General features: G+C 49.1%; 1 protein-coding gene across 2 annotated transcripts in view; it reads right to left on the bottom strand.

The window, feature by feature from the left end:
• Ank1 (ankyrin 1) overlaps positions 1–25580 on the bottom strand; it is a 183812-nt gene extending 158232 nt beyond the window's left edge. For both annotated transcript variants that reach the window (XM_059244849.1, XM_059244853.1), the window contains exon 1: positions 25455–25580. In XM_059244849.1, the coding sequence (XP_059100832.1) occupies positions 25455–25580 (126 nt within the window). The remainder of the gene's footprint in view (positions 1–25454) is intronic.
• Between the last annotated feature and the right edge of the window lie 1033 nt (positions 25581–26613).

The following is a 26613-nucleotide window of genomic DNA, read 5'->3' as shown; positions in this document are numbered from 1 at the left end:
GAGGTCGGCTGCTCTCTTCACCACCCCTGACATTGTGGTTGGAGCATGTCTTACGTAGGACTGACCTCAACATGCTAGATATCAAAAGAACCCTTCTTTTCTGTTATGACAATCCACGTGCTGTCTAGGTATTGCCAAGTGTCTCCTCCAGTCGCAAGGGGGAAATCACTCTCACTCAGAACGACTGCATCAAGGTGATATATGATGAGTTGGGCAGGGTTTATCTGCTTAGGGACATTCTAAAAGGCAAAGCCTGAATTCAGATTACAGACAATGCACAAGACCACATCAGAAATATCCACAATACTTATTATCACCTGTACATAATTCATAACTTGATATATCTTGTGAATAATTAAGAAATCTCACTGGGAACCTCTTCCAACAGAACCTCTGGGAGAATATAAAGTAATCTGCCATAAAATGTTGACCTTGGTCTAATTCAATACAAAGCTCACTTAAGGCTGGAGAAAGGGCTATGTCAAAACTGCTCCATAGACTCTTTAAAGAGCTTAGAATTTGGGGAAACAGAGAGAAAAATCTGTAGAATAAAAGTCTACCGTATCATGCACCATGAAATCTTGGGGCAGGGAGCAAAGACCCTAGAACTACTCTGCTGTTCTAGTTTCTATCTTGAATATTTCTCTAATGGACCCCTGGTAAAGATTTTGTGGCTATTGAGACGTGGCTATTGTGGCTATTAGAATCTGCAGGAAATGGGCTTTTAGACTACTGGGAGTATGACCTTGAACGGAACGGTGGAACCCAGGCCCTGCCTTCCTGTGTTTTGCTTCCAGTCTGTGAAGGAGTGGATAGGGGTGCTCAGAGGCTCACAGCCCAGCTGAAGCGGGCCCTAAACAAGAATGGAGGAAAAACTCTGCCTGGAAACAGTCCCTGTCCTTTGGAGAGGTGGAAATCCCTGAGAAGAGCCACGGTGGTTACCAACAGCATGGTGCCTCCACGGGTTTGTGTCTCGTCCCCTTTGCGAATCTGTCTGCCAAGGAAGAAGGGGATGAGTCAAAACTCATGTTTGGTGAGTAAAGTGCTTATCCTCTGAGCTTGAGGACTTCCGTTAAAAACCCCAGAACCCACATAAAAGCCAAGAGTGCTGGGGAGATGGAGATCTAGGAGCTGGCTGGCCAGCTGGTCTAGGCAAGTAGGTGAGCTCCAGGTTCAGGGGTAGATCTTGTCTTATGAAATAGGGTGGAGAATGATTGAAGAAGACACCAGATATTGACCTCTAGCTTCTAAATAAATCACACCCCAAAACCTGCATATATACATGTACACACATACATGTGTACACACACAACTTATTAAACTGTGGGTTGAGACCCTACAGGGGGTTGAGTGACTGAATGTGGAGGTCACAAAACCTTTGGCAATAATATAAAGTTTCCGAATGCGCAATGGCCAAAACTAAGTTAAAAATCCAATATGTATTGAATCTGAGTTATTTCTGGCAGTCTTAGCTCTGAACATGCACATGCACTTTGCTGTCAGTGGCAAAAGAACCTGCCTGAGATGCCTCTGCTCAGATTTGAGACTCGTGAAAGTTATGAGCTACAGCAATTTTTTCTATGCATAGAAGGTTTGCTGCTATTGTGGAAGCATAATGGTTTAATTACAGAAGACAAAGATTTTTAATATTTCCTCCTGTCATATTCCTCACCAGGTAAGCACCAAATTAGCGTGTCTTTGTATTGCATTAGAAAGTTTGATTTTAAAAAATGGCTGTTTGAAATACTACCGACTGGAGTTTCATAGATAATCATTAAATGAATTTTTTTTCTTGGGGTTAGGACAGAGTTTCCAGCAATTTCAGAAATGACCCAAACGCATTCCTGCCAGTCTGCACTATGTATTTGTGTGCTACAGCATCCTCAGCACTGACTACTGTAAAATCAAAATATCGATCAGCTCTGAAAAGCACTGAGGATGCTCTAAGGCCTGTAATAGCAAATATTTAGTCAAGATTTAATTAGTTACATAAAAGCAAACACATCCACCTCATTATGCAAAATTGTTTTTCAAGTTTAATAAGCGATAAGATTGTATGTATAAAAATATAAATGTATGTTTTAAAGTAAACTTATGATTTATTATTAGTAAATGTTTGGTTTGTATTCCTATTTTATATGCCTGAGGGTCACATGCAAAGGGGTTTCAAGCATAAAACATTGAAGAAGCCCTACCCCAGGGCAACAGAACTCAGGTGGACCATAGACCACTCTGCAGGATGACAAGCAAGTGTTGCAGAATGAGCTCCTTTTGGCCATGTGTGAGGGGGAGGGAGGGGTGTGACCCTGATAGAGACACCTACAGTCTTTACCAAATGATCCTTGTGTGTGTGTGTGTGTGTGTGTGTGTGTGTATGAGTACGTGTGTGTGCATGTGTGAGTGTATGTGTGTGTGACTCTGTGTGTGTAAGTATGTGTGTGAGTGTGTATGTATGTGTGTGCAATTGTGTGAATGTGTGTGTGACTTGTGTACACGTGCAAGAGTGTGCGTGTGTGTGTGTGTGTGTGTGTGTGTGTGTGTGTGTGTTGGGTGGGGGTAAAGAGATAAGAAAGGAGACTGGCCTGGTATTTAATGGAGATTTGAGAGTCACACTGTTTTCATGCAAATCTTCTTCAGTTGCCTCCATTCATCCAGACCAGCTGCATCTACCTTGCATGCAGTAGGGAAGAGAGAGTCGGGAGCTAGTAGAGGGCTTTTCCGTTTTCCGCTTTTTGTTCAGTCTGGTACATTCAGGCTAAGTTTTCCCTCCTCAGTTAAACCTCCCTGGAAACTCCCCCAAAGACAGGCCCAGAGTGTGCCTTCTAGATGCTACCAATCCTAGTCATACTGGTGACGAAGAAAAACTGCCATACCTACCCGTATGTCATAGGTTAAACTATGTCCTCTCAAATGTGTATGTTGAGGGCCTAACCCAGTACCTCAGAACGTAACCTGACTTGAAATTGGGGTCTTTATAGAGGTCATCGAGTAGCAATGAGGTCATTAGTGTTAGCCTGAACCCCAAATCACTGGTGTCCTTGCAGGCAGGGAAATAAGGCACAGGCCAACATCAGAACACCATGTGTTGGCTAGCCTGCCATCCCTGGGGGAAATACACACAAGGAGAAAGGGTTGATTGCCTGTGGTTACTTGGCTCTATTGCTTTTAGGTCTGTGGCAAGGCCAGACATCATGGCTGGATGCTGGAGGAAGTGGAGGAAGCTGCTCACTTTGTAATGACTAAGAAACAGAAGAAGAAAGAAGAAAGGACTGACATCCCATCGTCCTCTCGAGGACCATGTTCCCCAGCGTACTAACCTCACCCCACTAGGCCCCATCTTAAAGGTTCTACCAACTCCTAATGGCTCCTCAGGCTGGTGACCAAGCCTTCAGCCATTAGGAGAACATTTGGTATTCAAACCATGGCACCTCTGAAGATGAAGGCAGAGGTTAGGTGATTGACTAACCAGCCAAAAGACACCAGAGACAGCCATCACCAGAAGCCAGGATCCCTTTCCAGTCCTCAAAGGAACTAAGTCTGCTGCCTCCCACCCAGGGGCTTCAGCCCCCAAAGCAGTGAGCACATTTCTGCTTGCTGAGCTGTCCTCACCCCCACCCAGGGGTGCTGTCACTTTGTCCAGCAGCCCAAGCAAGCTAACCTGAGTACCTATGACCCTGAGTGAAAGTGGGGCTGTTAAAGTAGGTAGGAGTTCTCTGAGCTCCGTGAAACAGAGAGCAGGGGCCTTGGGTCTGTCCCAGGAATCCCTTGTCCTGGTTTATCACTTGGGGCCCTGGGGTAGGGCAGGAGGAACTAGTTATACACACACACACACACACACACACACACACACACACATACAGCTGAACAAGGGAGTGGGTTTATTACTTACTGCTGGGTTTAGTAAATCTCAACAGGAGCAGTCACTGTAGGGGAGTCACTTCAGGCCACAAACATCTGAGAGGAGAAAGCTGTGGTGGATAACAGTTCTGCACAGACTGTCAACATTCGATGCCATCCCTCTGAACCTGAGACTCTGGGGTCCTTGGCATGTCTATATCACGGGGCTTCATACACTCCCCACATGACTCCCTGGAGGCTTGGATCCTTAGACTGATCTGGAGAACAGGCCAAGTGTAGCATCACCGTAGTTGGAAAGCCAAAGCCCCAGCAAGTTCAGGAGTCCCACCGTACTACCTTCTGTGTATCTATCTGCCTATTCTGTCAAGTACTTGATCAAGGCTCCATGAACACCATCCCATCCATCCTCCAGAGCCCCGCCCCACCCCCAGGCTGCCTCCCTTATGCGGCCCATAAGACCCATAGTCTACTGACAAATGCAGACATCTGTGGCAAGACAGCTGGAAGCCTTGGTTAGGGAGACATGGGCCCACTGCAGGGGAATTCCTCCTGTTGCCCTTTCTACCCTTCCTTTCCCATTGCTCACTTTCTCTAAGCATTAAGTGCACACCTCCTGTATACCCACAAAGCCCCTCTCTCTTTGGGACAGACCCTTTCTCCAGGCCCCGTTTTCGTCATTAAGAGCTGGCCAATGTGTTACACTGTGAGTATCTTCTATTAATCAGGCTGGCTATATTTAAGATGTCACAGAACCCATGGCAATCCTACAAGACAGGCATTATCAGTCCTTCTCAATTTTGTAGATCAGAAGCTAAAGCTGCCAGAGGTTCACCAGCCCACCAAGATTTGGACATGGTTTTAGTGTGTCCTCCAAGGTTCATGCGCTGGGATTTCATTCCCATTATGAGGTCATGGGGAGCACAATATGGTTAGTTTTAAACTGTCAACTTGGCATGACCTGGAATCACCTGAGAAGAGTCTCCTTTTAAAAATAATATTTTATTAACTCTTTGAGAATTTCTTACAATATATGTTGATCACATTCACCCACCCCAAATCTTCCTAGATCCACCCCACCTCCCTATCTACCCAACTTCATTACCACCCCCACCATGAGTTCAATTTGTTTGCCCAAATAGTCTCAGGTGTGAGGCCTGTCCTGGAGCGTGGTCAACCTACCACAAGTCACACTCTTAAAGAAAACTGGCTCTTCCCCTCCCAACAGCTATCAAATACCAATAGCTCCTCAATTAGGAATATGCCTACCTTCCTGCCTCCATGTTGGGATTTTATCTGGCTTGAGCTTACATAGGTCTCATACATTTTTCACAATTTCATTGAGTTCATATGTGCAACTTGTACTGTTGTGTCTGGAAAAAAGGCTCTTTCCTTATAATCATCCACCAGCTCTGGTTCTTATAATCTTTATGCTCCCTTGGGTAATAGAGTCTTAATGAGGAATTACCTAGGTCAGGTTGGCTTTTTGGCATGTCTGTAGAAGAATGTTTTGATTGTTAGTTAATATAGGAAAACTCAGGCCATTGTGGTTGACACCATTCCCCAGGTGGGGCGTCTTGAACAGCATGAGAGGACAAAGCTGGCTAAGAGCAATCAAGTTGACCTGCATCCATCTGTCTCTGCTCTTGCCTGTGGATGTGACACTTCAGGTTCTTACCTTGTCTTTCCTACAATGATGGATTGTAGCTCAGAATTGAAATCTGAAACAAACCCTTTCTCTCTTAAAGCTGCTTGGCTGTGCCATCAGAACAACAGAAAGCAAACTAAGACAGTGCAGAAACTTAACCTATGGGCTTTAAAAAGGCACTCGGGGACTTGATCAGAGTTGGAGATGGTCACCAGGTTAGAGAACCATAATTAAATCATAGCGGTTTTTAGGAAGAGGGAACAGTCAAAGGAGACATACAAGGTCCCTTTTCTCTTGCCATGCAAGTACTCTGTGACTCTGTGAGCAAGGGAACAATTGCACCCCTTTACCTTGCCCTCCAGAGCTGTGAGGCAAAATAAATATCTTTTCTTTATAGCATGCCCAGTTTGTGGCATTACATATTGATAACAATTATTATCAGTATTCCGTCATTGGAAAACAAATTCATATATGGCCTATGGTTTTAAGAAGCAGTCTTGATTAGGATTTAAGCTGGCCCTACTTTAGAACTCTAGATATACTGGATGTCGTGACACACACCTTTAATCCAGCACTCGGGAGGCAGAGGTAGATAGATCACTAAGTTCAAGATCAGCCTGGTCTATAGAGTGAGTTCCAAGAAAGCCAGAGCTACACATAAAAACTCTGTTTCAAAACAAAACAAAACAAAAAACCTCTAGCTAGAATCACATGCTAACATGAGAATTCAATTAAATAAAGAAGAACAGGCCAGGGACTTAGTAAACTGACCAATATCCAACTGAAGTTCATTGGTATTTCTGGGGATCAAGACTGGGTCTTATCATGCTGGATCACCCTAGAGCAAAACATTGGGTCTTATTGACTTCAGAACCAGTGAACACTGGACCCTGGGGTCCTAGACACTACAGCTACCTCTTCCTTGAATGATCATGTCTTATTTAGGAATATCTGTGTATAAGCACAATTTTTGTGCCTGTGATGGCTATGTGGAGGGGTGGTCTTGATTGTTGGGTAATGTAGGAGGTCCCAGCCCACTGTGGGCAACATCATTCTCTAGGCAGATGGTCCTGGGCTATATGAAAAAGATAACTAAGCATGCGCCTGTACATGATCCAGAAAGCAGTTTTTCTTCTTGTTTCTGCTCCAAGTTCCTGCTTGAGTTCCTATTCCGTCTTTCCTCAGTGATGGACTATGATCTGGAAATGTAAGCCAAATAAATTCGTTCCTTCCCAACTTGCTTTTGGTCATAGTGCTTGTCACAGCAACAGAGAGGACATTAGATCAGAGGTCAAGTAACAAGTCATACATGTGTGAGAGGTCACAGGGCTGTGGCAGTGTGAGGGGAACATGAAGAACTTAGCCTGGAAAATTGGCCCCCGATTTGCCCCCTCCCCACCCCAAACAGTCACTGACTGTAGCTGCCATTATTCCTGGTATAATAATCAACCAAAAGCACATCCACGAACATTCTTGGAGGCAGCAGAGCCTGAGAGAAGGACCAGACTCCCACCCCTCACAAACTATGATAAAAACATAAAAGAAACCTGAAATGCAATTTGTAGCGATGACGGCATCTATCAGAGAGCCGAGTCTGCGGAGACCGGGAGGTGGGAAGACTGTCATTATTCCTGGCTGGGCAGACGGTACATAAAGGTCTTCTTTGCACTCTCAACCTTACCTTTGACATGACAGTCATGCCCTGATTGCACAAGCAAAGGTGGGGTGAAGAGGGGTCGGAGGCAGGTCCCGGTCCCCTCACAAGCAGTCCTCAGGGACTCGCCTTTGACAAGGTCTGGGAAAGTTGTTTCTATGCAAGAATTTCCTCTGGACATTCCAGCTGCCGTGGCCAAAACCAAGTCACGCTCAAGGTCATTTAGACAGAAAAATACAAGTGTTGGCCTAGGATGACAACCAGGACTGGCTATGCAACCTGTGTGTCCAGTCCAAAATGAAAATGCACAGCTCCTTGTCCAAAGACGATGGGTACTATCAACATAGTTACAGTGGAACATTAAAACCAGCACAGACCCTTCAGGGGGTGAGACCCTGTACAACCACCCAGGGTGCCCACCATGAAGCCAGCATCACTCACACCTCAAAAGAACCAAAACGAACCCCCCAAACCTAGAGTATTTAAAATCCATCACCGGTAGAATGGACCCATAGAGAAACCAGACAAGAGTTGGACCTAAAGAACATAAGCTTATCACCACAGCCTTTCTTGGGCTTCACATTTCTGGCTACAGCCCTTCTGGGTCTAGGATGAGACACCAGAAGAGAGAATCGAGACCTGCTGGGGTTGGGGAGGCAGTGCACAGGAGAGGGAGTCCTGCTATTCAAGACTGGCAGAGCTCTGGGATTTCTGAAGAACATTGACATTCCCCAGCAATTAAGTCAAATTAACATAATTCAAACAAAACATCTAATTTTAGCTATGTGTAACAGTTCTGCCTCAATAGAACAGACATTCCTGCCTCGTTCCAGGAGTGCCATGCCAGGGAGATGCAGGCTGGAAGGCGAAGCATTCTGACACAGGCCTTCCACCCAGGCCAGCACCAGATTGCTTCTGTTTCCCCTCAAACACAGGCTCCTGGAGGCGTCTAATCACCAGCAGGAGAGCTGTCTGCTGGCCCTCACACCTCCCTCCCTGTGCATGGAGGACCAGCAGCAACCCTGCTGCTGTGGAACCTGAAGCTCTTGCAATGTACCGGTCTGTCGCCTCTCTGTAAAACAGGAAAAATAATGCCTGTTCTAACCAGGCATAACCAGGTGGGTTATGAATGCCGGTAATCCTAGCATTGAAGAGGTCGAGGCAGGAGGATCACATGTTTGAGGCTGGCCTATATAGCTAGTGCCAGGCAATCTTGGACTACTACACAGACCCTGTCTCAACACACCAATGACTGTGGATACCTGGATACACGCAAAAGCCCAAGGTTCCATGTCCAGTGTTACATAAACACACACCGTAATAATGCCTGTTGCCTGATCCTCTGGAGGCTCAAAAGCATTCACATCCATTATCCTCTGCATCTGAGCTGAAGGCAAGTCACTAGGTCCTTTCATTCAACTAACTGATTGAGACCTGTGAAGATGACCTAGGTGGGCCCCTGCGCATGTCCTGCATGGAAAGGAAACATTTAACCCAGTGGTTGGCAAGTGAGACCCAAAGGTCTAGGCCAGCCTACCGTCACATCTGTGCAATTCACAAGCTAAGAATGATCTTTACATTTTCACATGGCCGGGGTATAAATAAGTAATATTTATAAACAGTAAAATCCAAATTTGAGTATCTTAGTTGGGGTGACTATTGCTGTGGTGAAACACCAGGACCAAAGTAGCATGCCGAGGAAGGTGTTTATTTGGCTTACATTTCTATAGCACTGTTCATCATGAAGGAAGTCAGGACAGGAACACAAACAGGGCAGGAACCTAGAAGCAGGAGTTGATGCAGAGGCCATGGAGGGGAGCTGCTTACTGGCTTGCCTCTCATATCTTGCTCAACCTGCTTTCTCATAGAACCCAGGACCACCAGCCCAGGGATGGCCCCACCCACCATGGGCTGGGCCCTCCTCCATCTATCACTAAGAAAACGCTCTACAAGCTTGCCTGCAGCCTGATCTTTGAGACATGTTTTCTCAATGGAGGCTTCCTCTTCTCTGACGGATGACTCTAGCTTGTGTCGCATTGACATAAAACTAGCCAGTACAATGAGTGTTGATTAATAAAGTTTACTGCCATACCCTTGTGTTCTCTGTCTGTGGCTACTTTCCTGTTCTGGCCACTCAGCTGAGCATTTGCAAAATAGACTGAAACGATACCCTCGGCTGCTTCGCAGAAGAAGCTTGTCAAACCCTTATTTAAACAAACAAAGCAATGAAGGCTGTGCTAGACAGACACCAGGGCTCATGAAGCAGGAAGAGACAGTCTCTCTGCCTCCTACAGTCAGGGAAGTTTTCCTAGGACGCTGCCATTCTTCCGAGGCTGGTGCTCAGCTCTGACCCTTGAGAAAGTCATCCCCAACTGTTCCTTGACAGAAGAAAGGTCCAAGTCCCTATGAAACGACATGTCCTACACATGCCACGAGACGAGGGGTAGAGAACAAACCAAGAGTCCTCAGCAGGCCGTGGCTTCCAGCGCTCCCCAACACACCAAACTGAACGTGGAACCCCCCAAAGACTAATGAGGGCACAGAGCAAGAGCCCGGAATCCCGTATCGAGGGCACGCCCCTCACACTGGACCCACAAGAGGACTGGAGCTGAACCTGAGCCCTGTGGTAGCTGTCTCATGTCTCGTCTTTTGCAGGCACCAGGAGCTCTGAATAATTCAGCACCTGCAGCAGCATGGCTGAAACAGCTCCTGCAGCCGCTGTACCGGCAGCCCCCGGCCGTGGGGCCTGCTTCCACGCTGGACCACAGAACAGGGCCCTCTCCTCTCCAAGTCCCTCCCTCTGTTTCAGACTCAGACACTCTGCTTCTAATAGCGGGGCTTTCTCGCCAGCCTGCGGGAGGCGTTGGGCCTGGACACATATTCTAGAACTTGTTCGGCCGCTAAAAATAGCTGCGTGCTCTGGACAAGCCATTTCCTTTTCCCCGATGTATTTCCCCCTTGACGGAGAGGCATATGGGTTCTCCCAGATCCCCTCCAAGATGCTGTCTACCTAGCACAGTAGTACACCTGGGATCCGGACGACACAAGAGGCTGAGGCAGGAAGATGCTTAAACCCAGGAGTTCAGAGCCAGTCTGCACAACACAGCAAAATAAATAAAATAATAAATAAGTAAAATTGTAAATATATGTAAATAAAATATATAATTGGTATACATATAAATAAAAGCTGTATTTTCTTTGTAAAACAAGCTTGTCACCTAGTCTAGTCCAAACTCTTTATTCTGCAGGTGAGAAGAAATAAAAAAAAAAGAGGTCCAAATGAGTGAAATAATTATTCCCAAGGTCATGCAGTCACTGCGTAAGGGGCAGTCTTAAGGGACCAGCATTTAATTCCTAACATTTCTATTCCAGGCCACCATTCATAAACCACAGGTATCTGGACATGTTTCTGGTCATATTTAAATTTCTCCCTCTCCCTCTACACACACACACACACACACACACACACACACACACCCCACACCTGTATCCATATCTGTGTCTAGCTCGGCGACCATATCTAATATTTGTTCTTCATAAGGGAATACATCCCTAAGTGTTTTGGAGGCTAATGTGGTTGGGGTTGGCCTTTTATTTGTCAGCCAAGAAAGCAGCTACATGGAGCTCTCACTTAAGCTCTAGGCTCTGTGCTGAGTTTCAAAACAGTGTCTAGGGCCTGGGACTCAGTCAATAATGTGTTTGCCTCACAAGCATGAGGACTTGAATTCTGCTTCCCAGAGCCCCCTACACACACACACACACACACACACACACACACACACACACACACACACACACACAAAACTGGTGCAGTAGCGTCTTTTAGTAATCCCAAGGCCAGGGAAGTGACACAGGCAGATCCCTAGAGCTTGCTCATCAGGCAATCAAAAAGAAGCCTTGAGCTTTATGCTCAGTGGTTAGCTCTGTCTCAAAAAATAAGGTGGAAAAAAACACCCGAGGTCGACCTCTGGCCTCCAAATGCAGGCACACCAGAATCCACACACCGCACATACATATATTTGATATGTGTTTAGCTCCTCCTACTTCTGGTCTTCCCCGTCATTTTGCAGCCTGGCAGCTGGATGAAGCCCAGCTCCCACTCTAGGAACTGTGCCTGATCTCCCTGAGACTTTGAGCCTGGGCTGTAAAATGTGCAGCAGCCAAGAGTGGAGAGCCAGGAGAGCAGGGGAGATGCTGTGCTTGCCATCCAAGTTCTCTGTTCTACTTCCCCCGTGGAGGAAACCTCAGACGCATCTGGATAATCCTGGTTCGTTTTTCTCCTCCTGGAAGCAGGATGGGCAGATGAGTGATAAGGAAACCAGAAAATGACGGGAACCCGATCCACAGATCCTACGCACGCACGCCACCAAGTGTCTGCTACAAATTGGGGCTTCGGAGAGACAGGCGTAGACTCCACCCCAGTTCTGCCGCTTCCCACCAGTGTGGAGTGCAGGCCTCCTCTCTGTGGGACAGAAGCATGCCTCCCCACTCCCTGCAGGACTTCAAGGAAGATGGATGGCATGATACCTTGGAAGGCATGTGGAGACCACTGGGCTCTGACCTAGGTTCCTCTGCTCCCTAGGGCATCCCGAGGGCTCATCTTCCAGAAACACAACTACAGAGAGGTTCTAGGTCGATGGCAGCCTCCACCAAGTCATCACCTTCCTGGAACATTCTCTTTTCCCCAACCCCTGCAGAGCAGCCGCTGAACAAAATGGGGAAAGGTTTTAGCACTCAAGCTTCCATGAAAACAAGGAAGCAATGCACTTGAGAATGGTGGAGATGGCCCCTGGTACAAAGACTGATTCAAAAAGAAGTCCGTGGCAGAGCAATTCCAGGGGCATACCTGTGAACCCAGCACTAAGGAGGCTGGGAGAAGAGGATTGAGTTCAAGGCCCACCTGGGAGACATGGCAAGGCTCTGTCTCAAATGTCCACGAACTGGAGATGCAGACCAGGGACAGAACGCTGACCTAGCATGTGCAAGGCCCTGGGTTCCAGCCCCAATATTTTGTTTTGCAAAAAGAAAACAACAAAACAAAATTTCAAACAAACTTAGTAAGTGAAAAAGCTAGACCTTGCCCCCAATAGACAAATTCATTTCCACTCTGATTTAGATTTTGAATGTCCTCCAAAATTTGTGTGTTAAAAGCTTGGTCCCCAAGGTGGCACTACTGGAAGGCACGAAACCTTTAGGATGTAGGGCCTAGTGGGGAGCACAAAGGTCTTTGGGAATATGTCTTTAAGAGGTGCTCTGGGACTCTGACCTTCTATGATTTGAATAGGTCTCTACCATGTGCTCTCTGTCATTACCATATGGCATCTCAACCAGAAGCCTAAAAGCAATATGTCTGCCTGATTATGGTCTTGAACCTCCAAAATTGTGAGCCAAAACAAGCCTTTTCTCTTTATAAGTTAATTGTACTAGTTATTCTGTTGCCGTAACACAAACCCAATGAAACCTCTAGAAGTTTCTAAGACACCTAGGTCTCCTAAGACGCCAGGTCTGACTGGCAAACTCCATCTTAAACTCCACAGAATGCTGAATCTGCTTTCTAGGAAAAAAGCATAGCCACAGCTATTCAGCCCCCTACCCCACCCCACAGCCCCAATCAGAATCTCCCGCACTCCTCTAGGGTACACGAGATGACACTCCCTCCAGCCGTGACCTTAAGAGCACGTCAGGGACAGCCAGCATGTCATAAAGCCAGTGCCCTTGCATTGTAAACAGTAGGCCATCAGGCTCCTATGCTCCTCCATGTACACCTGTGGCAGATGTTCTCACCTCCTCAGAAATCACTGTATTAAGGAGAAGAGGAGGAGGAGAAGCCTCATCTTCTTTAAATAAGGTAAACAGAGTCACAGGATGCCTAAGTACATGGGTTCTGCAGCAGCCAAGGCTTCAAACACGCATACTCAAATGAGTCAAGGTGTCAGCTAAGAACACAGATGACCTTCCAGCAGCTGTGTGGCTGCTGGTGCTCAGTCAGTCCACCGTGCCCCCCTTACCTGTTCCCAACAGGGTCAGCACGGGAGTACCAGGCACTGTACAGACTGGAGACGAATGTGCAAAACCAGAACCCTGCGTCAGGGAGCTTTCCGACATTTGTTGATATCCATTTACCTTTGAGTCTGCAGTCTTCTCTGGTTGGACTATGACATGGGGCAATGGGAAGGAAACGATGCAGCAGAGCGCCTGTGTGGGATGCTAGCCCAGGACCATGGGAAGGGCTGACAGCAGTCAGCTAATAAGTGGCCTGTAAGCCATTGGGAAGAGTTGGGCCCTGCCCTAGAGGCCACAGAGAGCAACTGAAGAAATCAGTGAAAGTGAGTGACAACCATCGATTATGTGTTTTTTAAAAAAGTACCTCCAGGTAGGAGCTGAAAAGATGGCTCAGTGGTTAAGAGCACTGGCTGCTATTTCAGAGGATCGGGGTTCAATTCTCAGCACCCACGAGGTGGCTCACACCTGTCTGTAACTCCAGTTCCAGGGTATCTGACACTCTCCTCCAGCCTCCATAGGCACCAGGCCCACAAGTAGCGTGCAGACATAGATGCAGGCAAAATACCCGTACACATACAATAAAATGTCTTTAAAGTAACTCTGGTGACAAGAAGAAACACCGGGTCGGACGGGGAAGAGCAGTGAAGCTTCTTGGAAACCAGACAATTGGGGTCAGAGGGTAGAGATGCCTCGGCACCGCCATGTGCCTGTCAGTCCATGGTGTGTGGAGGTGTGTGTGCCGCTGTGCACATATGTGTATGGGTGTGGGTGCCGCTGTGCACACGTGAAGGTCAGAGGACAACTTTGTTCTCTCCTTCCGCTGTTCTTGGGTCTCTAGGGATCAAATTCAGGTCACCATTCTTGCACAGCTGGTGTCTTTCCCACTGGGCCATCATCTCTCTGACCCAATACCTATCGAACCTCTTCAGGAAGAGTCTGTTGGTGGCATGGCTGGTCCCCTCGTATGCACTGCACACAGCGCTTTTCCCTACCTGCTCTGTGGTGGCGATATTGACATTTGGGTTTAAAGCGCTAAAACTGGGGGCTAGGCTGTGCCCAGCGGTAGAGCACTCGGGTGGCATGAGGGAAACTCTGGATTCCATCCATAACACTGTACAAGACAAACAGGCAGACAGATAATAGATTGATAAATTTGTTTCACATTGAATGTAGTTTCAATGTCCTTCAAATAGGGCTGTGTTCAGCATAAAGCCATAAGTTCATTATGTGTGAAACAAGGAAGAAGATACACACACACACACACACACACACACACACACACACACGAAACTTTGTCTATGTTTGTTCAATCTAAAGCAGGAAAAAAAAAACCTCTCAAATTCAGCAGTGGCATCATGGCTCCCCAGATCCTTACCAGGTAAGCGGTAGGCGCTGGGCTTCAGCCACCCTCAGTTAGAGGACATGTCTCCAGCTCCATGTGACCTCAGAGCAGATGCTCCAGGGTCACTGGTAGAAATCAACATAGGCCTTTGAACAGCTCTGAAATGGATCTCCTAAATATCCATGGTGAGGGAGAAGCTACCTCTATAAATCTAATGCCACTTCTGCATACAGTTCAGACCCCAAAGCTATTCTGACTTGGTTTGTTTCTGATTCTTCACTGAACTACAGTGAAGAATTCACATTTCTCCAGTCTTCTCTAATTCATTTCCCAAAACTCTGGCAATACTAAATAAATATCAGAATTGACCTTCCTAGCCATCTCTGGAAAGGAACTCATGATGTTTAAGTTATATACAAGTGGGACTAAATTTTCACGTTTTAAGTCTTTCTGGGGTTAAAAAGGAAAACTCTCCAATGGCTGTATTTTCTGAAATCTTCTTTATCCACTCAGACATGAGGTTCTCTTTGCCACTCGCACACCCACAGTCTATTTTGCCCATGTTGGCATTTTAGATTGCCTTGGGTGGATGTCAGAGGTGGGTGGGAGTGGAAACCCGAGGGTTTGACCTGAAACCATTGAGTGCTTGCTAGATTCTTCATATTTTATGCGTAGTAAGCCTTACACAATTCTAAAGTCCTTGTGAGGTTCCAGTGACCTTACTAAGAGATATCCAGGAGTATTACCAGAAGGGTAGCCTTATCAGGTGGTCATTTAGAACTTGGAAGGCAATGTTGAAATTGAGCTCTGATGGAAGAGTTGCCGTAAGTGTACGAAACTAAGGATTTAGATGCAGGGAACTCTAACAGCAAATGAAAGCCTTCATCCTTAAGGTCCTGAAGATGTTTGCAGTTCATCTCAGAGATGACAGCATGGTAAATTCATGACAGACCAGGCAGCCCGGGGCTAATCAGGCTGGACTTCACCTCAGGGAAATCAGGAGGTCAAAGAAGGTTTTGAGGAGGGAGCAAAACCAATTTGCATTTTTGGAAGCTGAGTACAGTATGAAGCCCAACACTCATTTCCAAGTTAGTTTACAGTGGACTCATTCCATGCCCAGATGTCTTAAGGACCATGGTCCAGCTCCACTTTGAGCCAGGACACTGTCGCCTACTTGGCTCTCGTTCACATCACCTTGGGATTCTTAATTGGAGTGTGACGTCATCTGTCAACTCCAGCTCTCCTCCCCAGAAGGCTGGGCTCAGATGTCCTCTTTGACAAGCAGGGCACCCTTTGTCTTTTTTCTTTTCCTTCTGTCTGTGCATAAATTATCTGTGTCGGGTTTTTTAAATCGTGCGAACATAGAGAAGATATAAAAGAAGAAGTTAATCATCTAGAAAACATCAAAGATTATTGGTGTTGCCAAGTGTGGCGGTGTATGCTTACAATGCCAGCACTCGGAAGGCTGAGGCATGAGGATTGCTTGAGTTCAGGTTTTCAAGACCAGTCTTAAAAAAAAACAATGTATAGCATGTTAGCAAATGGGTAAATGGGTAAAGAAGGTGTGACAGTCCCTTCTTTAAAAGTAAGTTGGGCAGGGTGTGGTGGCCGATGTCTCCAATCCCGCCTGTACTAGAGGCTGAAGCAGAAGAAGAGGTATTTGAAGTCAGCCTGGGTAACTTAGCAAGACTCTGCCCTCTCCCTTTTAGGGGTGGGGATGTGGTATGCACCATGATTGCTCATGTGGAGGTCAGGGTTAACTGCTAAATGTCTTCCTCTATCATTGTCCACCTTGTCTCTTGAGAGAGGATCCCTTGCTGACCCTTGGGCTCATTGACTGATGTCACTGGCTGCCAGCAAATGTCAAGATCTACTCTTGCTCCCAGCCCTTGGGTTACAGGCACACAATATTGCACCTAACTTTTTATGTGGGTGCCGGGATCCCAACTGAGGACCTCATGCTTGTGCGGCAAGCCCTTAACTCACTGGGTCATCATCACCTAAACCCCAAACACTATCTCAAAATAAAGACTTTAAAAATGGCTCAGTGGTAGTAAGTTTGTACAGCATGCACCAGGCCCTGAACTCGATTCCTGACAACACACACATGCACATATACAGCGGGAGAAAGATGGCCCTGCTCCCTCAAGGCCACCTCTGCCGACGTGAGGTTTTCCAGTTACACGCTTGTGTTCTTTCGGCCCAATCACATGCCATACTCAAAGCACTCAGAATGCCTACATGCCAGGCCTTGCTGGAGGGCACAGAGTTGACTAGACCTCCACCCGTATTTAAGATGTTCCCATAAGCTCGCTCCTCTGTTCGGAAGTTACTTACGGGCATCTGTCTGAGAAAACACTCTTTGTTTTCCACCCCTCCTTTCTTCCTGAGCTCAGTGACAGGTGCCACCAACTATCTACCCAAACACCAAGTCAGAAACGAGTCCCTGTTCACGCTGAATCCTGCAAGCACACACATCTGCACCACCCACTTTTGTATGTCCATATATACGCAAATGTGCTAACCCAAGCGAAGGGAACTTGGAGCCTTCCTGGAGCACTCCTGTCCATTGCTCACACAGAACTCTACTACCCAAACAATTATCCAGCTTTTCACTGGCTTTCAGTCCTCATTTGCCATCCCAGCTCAGGATTAGCCTAGGTGTCGGTATTTTCTCTATGACTTGCTTACCTCGGGTTGAAGTAACTTTCTCTGCCTCAGGGTCTCTTCTGCCTTCCTGCCTGGCCCTGCCCAGCTCCTTCGCTGGCCTGTGCTGCTGGCTTCCATTGCTCAGCCTACAGTCCCTGACCACCTCCTCATCCAGAGTGCACTTTCTCACCGCCACACATGCTACTTACACCACTGGATGCTCTGTTCCACACATCTGGATGACCCCTACAAGCCCAGAGAGACTCCACTCAGCAGCCATTTCCCCCACCCCTGGGAGCCTCCACTGCAGCAGTCCGCTGGCTCAAACGCCATTACAAGATGGCGCTGGTTTCCTGTTTATCCCGAATGCTAACGTGTCGCTCTCCCGCCCGATAGTACTGACCAATCAGCTTACCGCCCAAGCTCCTCCCCCAGAACCTGCATATAAGCCAGCTTGCCCCGGCGCCCGGGGCCCTCCTCCCGTACCAGCTCTCCCGAGAAGCCATAACCGAGCAGCGTTCAATAAAACCGTGATAGAGGAAGAATCTTGGAGTCGTGTCTTGCTTCCCCGCTGGTCGGGGCGCGCCGCAACTGGTGCCGAAACCCGGGAAACTTCGGACCTTGCGAACGACTCGGAGGAGGGCCGAAGATTCAGAACCTCACACGGGAACGAATGCAAGAGACCCGATTTGGGTGCCGACAAGACTAACACGAGGGGTACAACAACATGAGGAAGATGGAGAAGATGATGCTGACCTTCCTGAGAATTTGAAATGTTACAATTGAATTTCACCGCCTCTATTGCTGCCCTAAATCAGACGCGTGCTCATTTGACCACCTTGGGAGAATTTACTGATTTTTTGGTCACGGCTGCATCTTATGTGAAGGAATGGGCTGGGGTGTGGGCGATGGGAACAGTGGGCTTGATTGGTCTAGTCATACTGGGTTGGATCCTCTGTAGGTTGATAAAGCGCAATCGTACAGAGCGTACACTTATGCTATGGCCGCCCTGGATGCTGGCGGTTCCCCAAGTATCTGGTTGGCCCAGCTGAGGGAACTGTAGGCTGTCCTTGCACTCGGAGGGCTCTGCCCATTGCACCCGATTAGGAAGCCTATGATACTGCTCCTGCACACGGAGAGCTCTGCTCATTGCACCCGTTTAGAGAGTATCATTGTTCCTCCTACTCAGCACTCGCCCATCGAGCAGGAAGCTCATCATGAGGAGACTCCTAGCTCTGGGTTGCCAAAAACAAAAAGGGGGAACTGCAGCAGTCCGCTGGCTCAAACGCCATTACAAGATGGCGCTGGTTTCCTGTTTATCCCGAATGCTAACGTGTCGCTCTCCCGCCCGATAGTACTGACCAATCAGCTTACCGCCCAAGCTCCTCCCCCAGAACCTGCATATAAGCCAGCTTGCCCCGGCGCCCGGGGCCCTCCTCCCGTACCAGCTCTCCCGAGAAGCCATAACCGAGCAGCGTTCAATAAAACCGTGATAGAGGAAGAATCTTGGAGTCGTGTCTTGCTTCCCCGCTGGTCGGGGCGCGCCGCACTCCACCACACATCTTTTTCCTAAGACCAGTTTTGTGTGGCCAGCGTGGCTGGAGGATCACCCACAGATAGCTCGGCACGCTAAGGTCAGCTCCTACCCACTTCAATCAGTTCCGATCAACCTTAGAAGTCTGCACTTGCTCTATGTATTCCCTGTAAAAGGCAAAAGCTCTCAACAACAGTAAGAAAAGAGAAGGTAATGGCAGATGCAGCCACTGTGCATTTACACATGTAAGCACACTATTAAGTGATTGTATGGCGAGGATGCTGATTATGTGCAGGCGGAGGAAGCTCTGAATCAGAAAGTTAGGGGAAATAGGCATTTTTCAAGACAGACCAACCGGAAGGAAAGCTAAGGGCTCCTAGCACTCAGTCTTTATCCATGCCTTCCTCTGGACTCTCAGCTAGGAGTTCCCAGCCACCAAGTAGGCTGCTCTGAAACATCCACGGGAGCCTTTGGACACCGTCAAGGCAGTTGCCACCAGAGCTCTGTGGCTCTGTGCTAAGCCTCTAATTTGTAATCCCTTCATTTCTAAGAAGGGCACCTATGCTTAGCTTTGGCTCTCCCTAATGTTCCTTGAAAAGCAAACAAACAGACAGACAGACAGACAGACAGCAGAGCAATCTTCTCAGAGGCAAAGGATCTAGTCACATTGGAAAATAATGAGACAAGAAGTCCAAAGCAATAATCTGGCTTTTGCTTGACACTCTACAATGCAACTTTTCCTTCCCTGGAGAATGTCCTGTGCTTTTGTGCTCCTAAAATCCAGATCGTTCCCCCCACCCCATAAAAGTCCAGTTATTCTGCAATCCAACATGTCTTATCTTCTCTGTGTTCTATACCCTGGAGTCATGGGCCATGACCTTGATCATGACTGTTCTCAGAAAAAAACAGGAACCACTTTCATGTTACCCACTGACGTACAGCTGTACCCCCGTGCTGGACCTTAACAAAGCCTAAAATATTCAAGCTCATCTCACAATACAGACTGCCTGCACAGATGATTGAGTGGGTATGTGATAATAAATCTATTCCAAATAGGAACTTCATTTCTTTCCTGAAAATGAAATGAAGATGTGATTTAAAGTAGCCTTTTCTCATTTACTAGCACTGAGATAATAATGAGCTGGCCTTCCCAGATGCACACCAACATTTTACACTGAGGTTTGGCCATAGGGTTTAATCAAAAACAACTTACTAGCCACAGACTATCAGATTTCCATCACTATAACAATACCCAAAGTAATCAGCTTATGAGGAAGAAATGCCCATCGGCTCCCAGTTTTGGAGGTATCAGTCTTTGAACACTTGGTCCTGTAGCTCTGCAGCCTGTGATGAAAACCGCACATGGTCGTGGGGAAAGCTTGGCAAAGCCAAACCACTCACTTTACCACTGGGGCACGAGAGAGAAGAGGCTAAGTTCTCACAGTGCACTTCTAAGCTACATCTCCCGGTGACCCAAAGACTTCCCACTAGGGTCCACCTCGAAAATGTCCCACCACCTAACTGGAGCACCTGGCCTGGGACCACACTGTTAACACATAAACCTTGAGAAGATGTCAGATACCAAGCGCAGTCACCGTCTTGGACTACAGCTTCTACTGTGCACAACTCTCACCCGTTGGTTAAAACAGAAGGAATGAATTTAAATTGAACATCTTATATTGAGAAAAACCAAAGCAAAACTAGTAAGGAAGCAGCCTTTGCTGGGGTGAGAAAGACAAAGGTTTGGGGACAGGCCACAACCTGTGCGCCTTCCCAAGGAGGTCAGCGATCTAGGATGAGTGTCAGCTTCCACCTCACCTGCTTTAGTGGGGTAGCTGTGAAGAGTGAATGACCTGCAGCATGCATGGTGCTGGGTGCACACCCAGGCATGCAATCGCTGTATGTAGGCTGCTCTGGCTTATGACTGGCGAGTGAAAGAATGCCACGCATCAGCAAAGGAAAAGCCGGGCTGGCAAGGGGGCAGGAGGCAAGCTAGGAAAACCCTGTCTTCGGCCACAGCCAGAGCAAAAAGGAATGCTTTCTTTTTTGAGGTTCTCCATGTCCTACAATCAGATGTCCAAGCAGGGTTACCAAAGTGGTAATATGTTTTAAAGTCTAGAAATCATTAATAAATGGATGCTTTTAATAATCCACACGTGTAGGCGGAAGTTTTCCTGTGTCCCGCAGCTTCTCTGTTCCAAGCAAACACACAGAGGCTTATATTAATTACAAACTGTTTGGCCTTTGGCTCAGGCTTATCATTAACTAGCTCTTACAACTTAATTCAAGCCATTTCTATTAATCTATGTTTCGCCACATGGCTTCGTGGCGTTACCTGTATTTCATTATATCTTGCTCCCTGACAGCGCTCAGTGTCTCCCCTGACCCACCCTGCCTTCTTCCCATTGTATCTCTGCTTGGATTTCCCGCCTGGCTATAACCTGTCCTGCCATAGGCTATAGTAGCTTCTTTATTAACCAATGGTAGCAACACATACTCACAGCATACCGAAAGACCATCCCACAGCACACATGCAGTTCAAAAATTATGCAGTTCAAAAACTCAATAGGGACTGTGCACACAAATATCAGCGCACACTAGAGCACGTGCTAGTAAACCGGACTAACCACAGGACCGAGGTTTGAAGACGTAAGGAACACCATTATGTCTGAATCCTACAACTTCGCTCTTGGGTTGAGTTTCTAAACCCATTTGGAGATAACAAAAGTTTCAACTTGAAGCTCTTTGCGAATACGAGTCCTGGACCACCATGACTCCTGCCTAGCTTGCAGTCCTCAGTCCTGCCCCAGGATATCCCACCAACTACCCGGCACTTAAGCAGGTGCACTCCCCACTGCCTCCACCCCCCACGGGCAAAGGAAGAGAGCAGAGAGCTCTTCTGTGCCTGCACCCGGGGCAGGGGCCCTTCCCACCCCTGGGCTTTTGTTTTTTTTCTGCCTGTGCCTTCCCACTGTCTATTCACAAGGCTTTGGCTTCTTGAGGCCCTGTTAAGAAACTGCCGTTCCAAACAGCTAAAACCACTTGACATGTAGTGCAGCAGACACCCTGCAAGGTATAACCGCATACTCATCGGCAGAATGCTGCACCCAAAGATCAGGTAGTGCCCCTGCCTGGCGGAGGTTGCTATTGCTATGCAAATGACTTGGAAAAGATGCATCAGGCTCCCTTCCAATATCCCCCAAAGATAGCCAAAGACTGTAGTTTTCACCTGAACACATGCTGCAGCCAAGACAGTGCCTAGGCCAGCAGAAACGAACGTAATTCACTCATCAAACCGTTAATTCTACAAACATCCATTGCACGCCCTTGTGTGTGAAGTGCTGAGCTAGGTGGTGAGCACCCAGCCCGTCACACACAGAACATGATAAAAGCTTGTCCTGCATCAGCATCCGAGATGAAGTAGGTGTACAGGATGAAGGCCGAGGAGAGAGCCCAGTTAAGGCTACCCCAGCGTACTCACAGGCTAGAACACCTGAGAGAGGCCCTGTCTCCCACCCAGCCACCTACTGCTGCTGCCTTGAATTCTGTCCCTCCTCAGTCTTCTGCCTCACTTTCTCACCAGCCTCCACGTCCTTTTTCCCTCCTAGCTGCCAGCTCTGGATAAGCGTAAAAAGCAGACAAATTCTCGTTCTCACAGCTTCCTCAGCCCTAGAAAACTGTCCTTTTTCATGCAAACGCCTGCTTTACACAGGCCTTACCATTTACTCCTTTCCACTATAGCCTCCAGAAACAAGAGAACTTAACGGTAAATGTCATGAATGCTATGTTTTGCTCTTAAAAAAAAAAAAAAGTAAAGTAAAATAAGCTGCAGCTAGACACAGCAAGAGCTCTGTCCTCTGAACCAGAAAACTCAATGCAGCACCTTCGGAGCTCCCTCAGTCCTGGTGCTGAGGTTTCTATGCGTGCCAGTTAGTGCGCGAGTCACATCAGCTTCCATCTCTGATGCTCGGCGCCCTTAGCAATCACCTTCCCACACAGTATCATAACTGTAAAGGCTGCAACCACTGTTCAGGTTACAACCACGATTATTTTTACAAATGAGAGGGATGCGGTTCCGCTCAGTCAGCCCCAGTCAAGCAGTTACCCGTGAGATAGACACCTTTCCTTCTAGCAAATTCAGAGTGTCCTTGGCTCAGGTTCCCATTGCCATAAATTGCCATGTCTCTGTAGTAACATATCCATTTGTATGTAGGAAGTTCTTTTTCTACATTCATAGAAGACGAGGGAGACGGCTCCAGAGCCCCGGGTCATCTGTAAGATCATCTAGATGGTCCTCCACTGCTTGATTTTAATATGCTATATCTTGAAACATTCCTTCTCTGGCAAACACTGGATTTAGACCTCACCTTAAATGAACTTTCAAGTCAGTGATCAGCTTACTGCTTAGCATAGACCCAGTAGGAAGATTCTCTAAATTATCTTTTGGGGCTAGGGGTATAGCTCCATGGTAGAGCACCTGCTTAGCATGCAAGAGGCCCTGGATTTGATACCCAGCACCCTTCGCAAATTAAGTGAAAACAAACAAATAAATACCCCTTCCCAGGTTGCCTTTGGTCCCTTACTTTTTCTTCTGGGGTCTCCCACCTCCCTGTAGTTTCACATTTTGCTGTAGGTTTTAGCTATATTAGCTTCTCTGGCTATCCAGACCATCCCGATGTTTTAGAGAACTCACAATCGCTAGAAAAACAAAGAAAGCACCCCTGCATACCCTCATAACATGTCCCCCAATAAAGAATATGTCCTGGGAGTTCACATCATCGCTATCAGTTTGGATTAAAAATTTCCTGGATGTTGTACCAATCATAGCCCTCGAGACACTGCAGAAAACCATGAAAATCAGTATGGAAGATTTCAGAACACCTACTGACGCAGTATGCTGTGACCAGCTAGTAAGTCAAAACAGCGCAATTCAGGGAGAAGGAAACCTATTATCATCCAGCACTAAAATATGGAACAAAGTTTTCCAAGAATGCCAAGATTAAGATCAAAGAAGAAAAATGAATATTGGAATTGCTGTGTTTACATAGGTGCATTGCATGCAGTCCAAGGGCGATTTGTAGATGATAAAGAAATGAAATTAAAGAAAGGGGAGTTTTGTTTTGATTATTAGTCAAATCGTTATCTCTGGTATGGGGAACATGAGAGAGGAAGCTCCGGGCAAGAACTGGGATAAAAACACGGAATGAGTTTTGGAGATGATTGCCTTGCCCCAAGATCAAGAACAGGAGTGGAAACAGGGAGGGTTGACACCATTGCCAAGGAAGTGGGTGAGCACCGGGCACCCGGGAGTAGACTGCCCTGCCAACTTACAGACAGGATTGGCATGTGAGACCCTAACAGAGACCTGACAGGATTCTTCCTCTAAGCGGCATCAGCCCAAATCCTACTGTTTTGGGAAGATCTCTTTCACTCTTGCTTAAGGAGTGTGGTGGTGAGATTACTATATACACACAAGATGCCAATACCAGGACGGGGTGGGGGGGCGGGGGGGGGGCGGGGAGAAGGGATGGGGGGTGGGGGGCACTGCTGTATTTTTCAGGGGTATGGAACACCTAACATGATGATTCCTTAGGTTAAAATCAGAGAACGTCTTAGCCTGCCCAGTGTCATCTCCAGGAAAAGAGCCAATATCGGTCCTGCCACCACCTACTGCAAAGTAGACTGTCCCCAACACTGCTGTCAACTGCAGCTTCCATATTTCCTTCTCAGAATGAGACGATTGGGGGCAGGAAGTCTTTCTCGAGCAAGGGCAGCGCCTCTGTGGGGAAGCCCCAGAACCCCATTCTCGGGCTAGGAGACGTTCCTGCAGGCCCCACACCAACTTCTCCAGGTTAAAATGGCTCTCCGGGGCTCTACCTTGGACTCCCAGAATTCCATCCATGCTCTCCCAGCCTGTGCATTCCTGCAGCTCTAGCCGGTGGTAGAGTCAGCTGCTTGGTTGCTGTGGACCTCCAGATGTTTGTAATTAGACAGTGAGGCTAGTCTAAGGTGGCCCCTTAGCATGCTTTGGTCTGAAAGCAAGGACTGCAAATAGCAACAGTTGCTTTCAGGGCCCTAGATCCCTGCCTGGGGTGTCTCCGCACAGACCCCTGTCCCGTGAAAGACTGCCTGATGCTCTACCCACGGCAGAGCCCTTCTCCCACCAGGCCTTGGGTCGGGTTGGACAACCCCAGCCAGGCTTCCAAGGGAATTCCTCCTCCCTGCCACCAGCGACTCCTCTGGAATGACCTTAACACAAAATGTTGCCAAATGCCCAGGGGTGAGTGTCATCTTCCAGGTCCACCCGCAGACCCACGGGTCAGGAAGGGCCCAGGAAGGGCAGTCGCCCCAGTCGTCCTGAGAGATCTGGGGAGGATGCTCTCTCTGTGTGCGGCGCAGGAGAACTAACTGGTCACCTGAGCAGGAGCGGGCAGTGCCACCTCTGGAGCGCCTGCCGCGTTCACCCAAGGCAGCTCCCCAAGAAAGCCGGGGCGGCCAGCGCGAAAACGCCGCGGTGCAGACCCTTCCCGGCTCCGCCACCCGGGAGGCGGCAAAAGTTCCTCCCGAGCGCGCTGGCCTGCCGGCCTCTGTTCAAGGTGCTGAAAGGACTGTCGGGGCCAGCGCGCCCCTAGCCCCCCCGGGCGACCAGCCGCGTGCCCTGGCCGCCACCCCCACGGCGCTCCGGGAGGGTCAGCTCCAGCGCGGCCGAGCGCCTTCCCGCAGCTACTCCAGGCGCCTCGGTGCGGGGCCGCCGCCGCCGCCCCCTTACCTTCTTCTTGCGGTCACGGGAGCGGTTGCGCCGCTTCTTGTTGGATTCCTCCTTCTCCTTCTGCTCCTGGAGGGCCTGCGCCTCGATGTCTTTGATTTTCTTCAGCTGTTTGGCCGCCTGAGCCATGGCGGGTCGCCGCGCTCCGTCCCCGCCTCCCGGGCCCGCGCACTCTGCGATCCGCCGCCGGCGACACCCTCCCGGGCAGAGCCGCCGGCTCCCTCGGCTGCGCGGTGTGCGAGCCGCTCACCCGCGGCGGCCAAGGCTGCGGCGCCCGGAGAGCGGGCGCGGGGGCGCGGAGGGCGAGGAGCGGCCGGCGCGCGGCTGCCCGAGCCCCGGGGTGGCGCCTCCCGCCGCGGCCGGAGCTCGCTCGCCCGCGCCCCGCACCGGCTCTGGGCTCGCCGCGCGCCCTCGCCGCGCCCGCCCGCCCGCCCGGGGCCCCCCCTCTCCTGCGGCGGCGGCGGCGCGGGGGGCGGGAGGGAGGAGGCTCGTACTGCGGCGCGGGCCGCGGAGGGCGGACTCGCGGGAGGCGCGGGGGCAGCTCGGCGCGGCCACCCCACCAGGCTGGGAGCAGGGGCGCTGCGAGCGAGCGCCGGGTCCCCACTGCAGCGAGGCCCCGGAGCGCGGCGGGGGGTGGGGGTGGGGGGTGGGAGGGGGGCGGCGGGGAGGGCGGGGAGGCTCGCCTTTGGGCGACCGGAACAAAGCGGGAGCGCTCAGCCTGAGCCCGAAGCGGGCGACCCTGCGGCCCCGCGTGCCTGACGCCGGCGGAAACGCCAGCATCGCCGGGCCAGGCTGCGGAGCGTGGGACCTGGGCGCCGCTGCGGCAGGGACTCCGCTAGCACCGAGCCGGGCCAGGGGCGCCCTCCGGGAAGGGCCGAGGCTCCCTGCCTGAGAGCCTTATTCGCCCCTGTCAAAGCAAGAGGGCCTTTCATTCGCACATTTACCAACTGTAGGTGGAAAACGTGTCCAAGCGTCAAGCATTTCTTTTCCTTTTCGCTCTGTGTGGACCGGAGTGGAACTGGGTCTCCTCACCAGGGACCGCCCACCCTGCATTAGCAGGTCCCTCCCCACCCGCCTAGGTACTGTAGTCGGGACCGGTGTTCAGCTGTCAAGAGCCTTACCAGCTGGGGGCACGCAGCTACCATCGCAGACTGTGGGAGGG

Source organism: Peromyscus eremicus, chromosome 17, assembly GCF_949786415.1.
Source record: "Peromyscus eremicus chromosome 17, PerEre_H2_v1, whole genome shotgun sequence".
Lineage (NCBI taxonomy): Eukaryota > Metazoa > Chordata > Mammalia > Rodentia > Cricetidae > Peromyscus > Peromyscus eremicus.
This window is presented reverse-complemented; position numbering and strand designations above follow the sequence as displayed.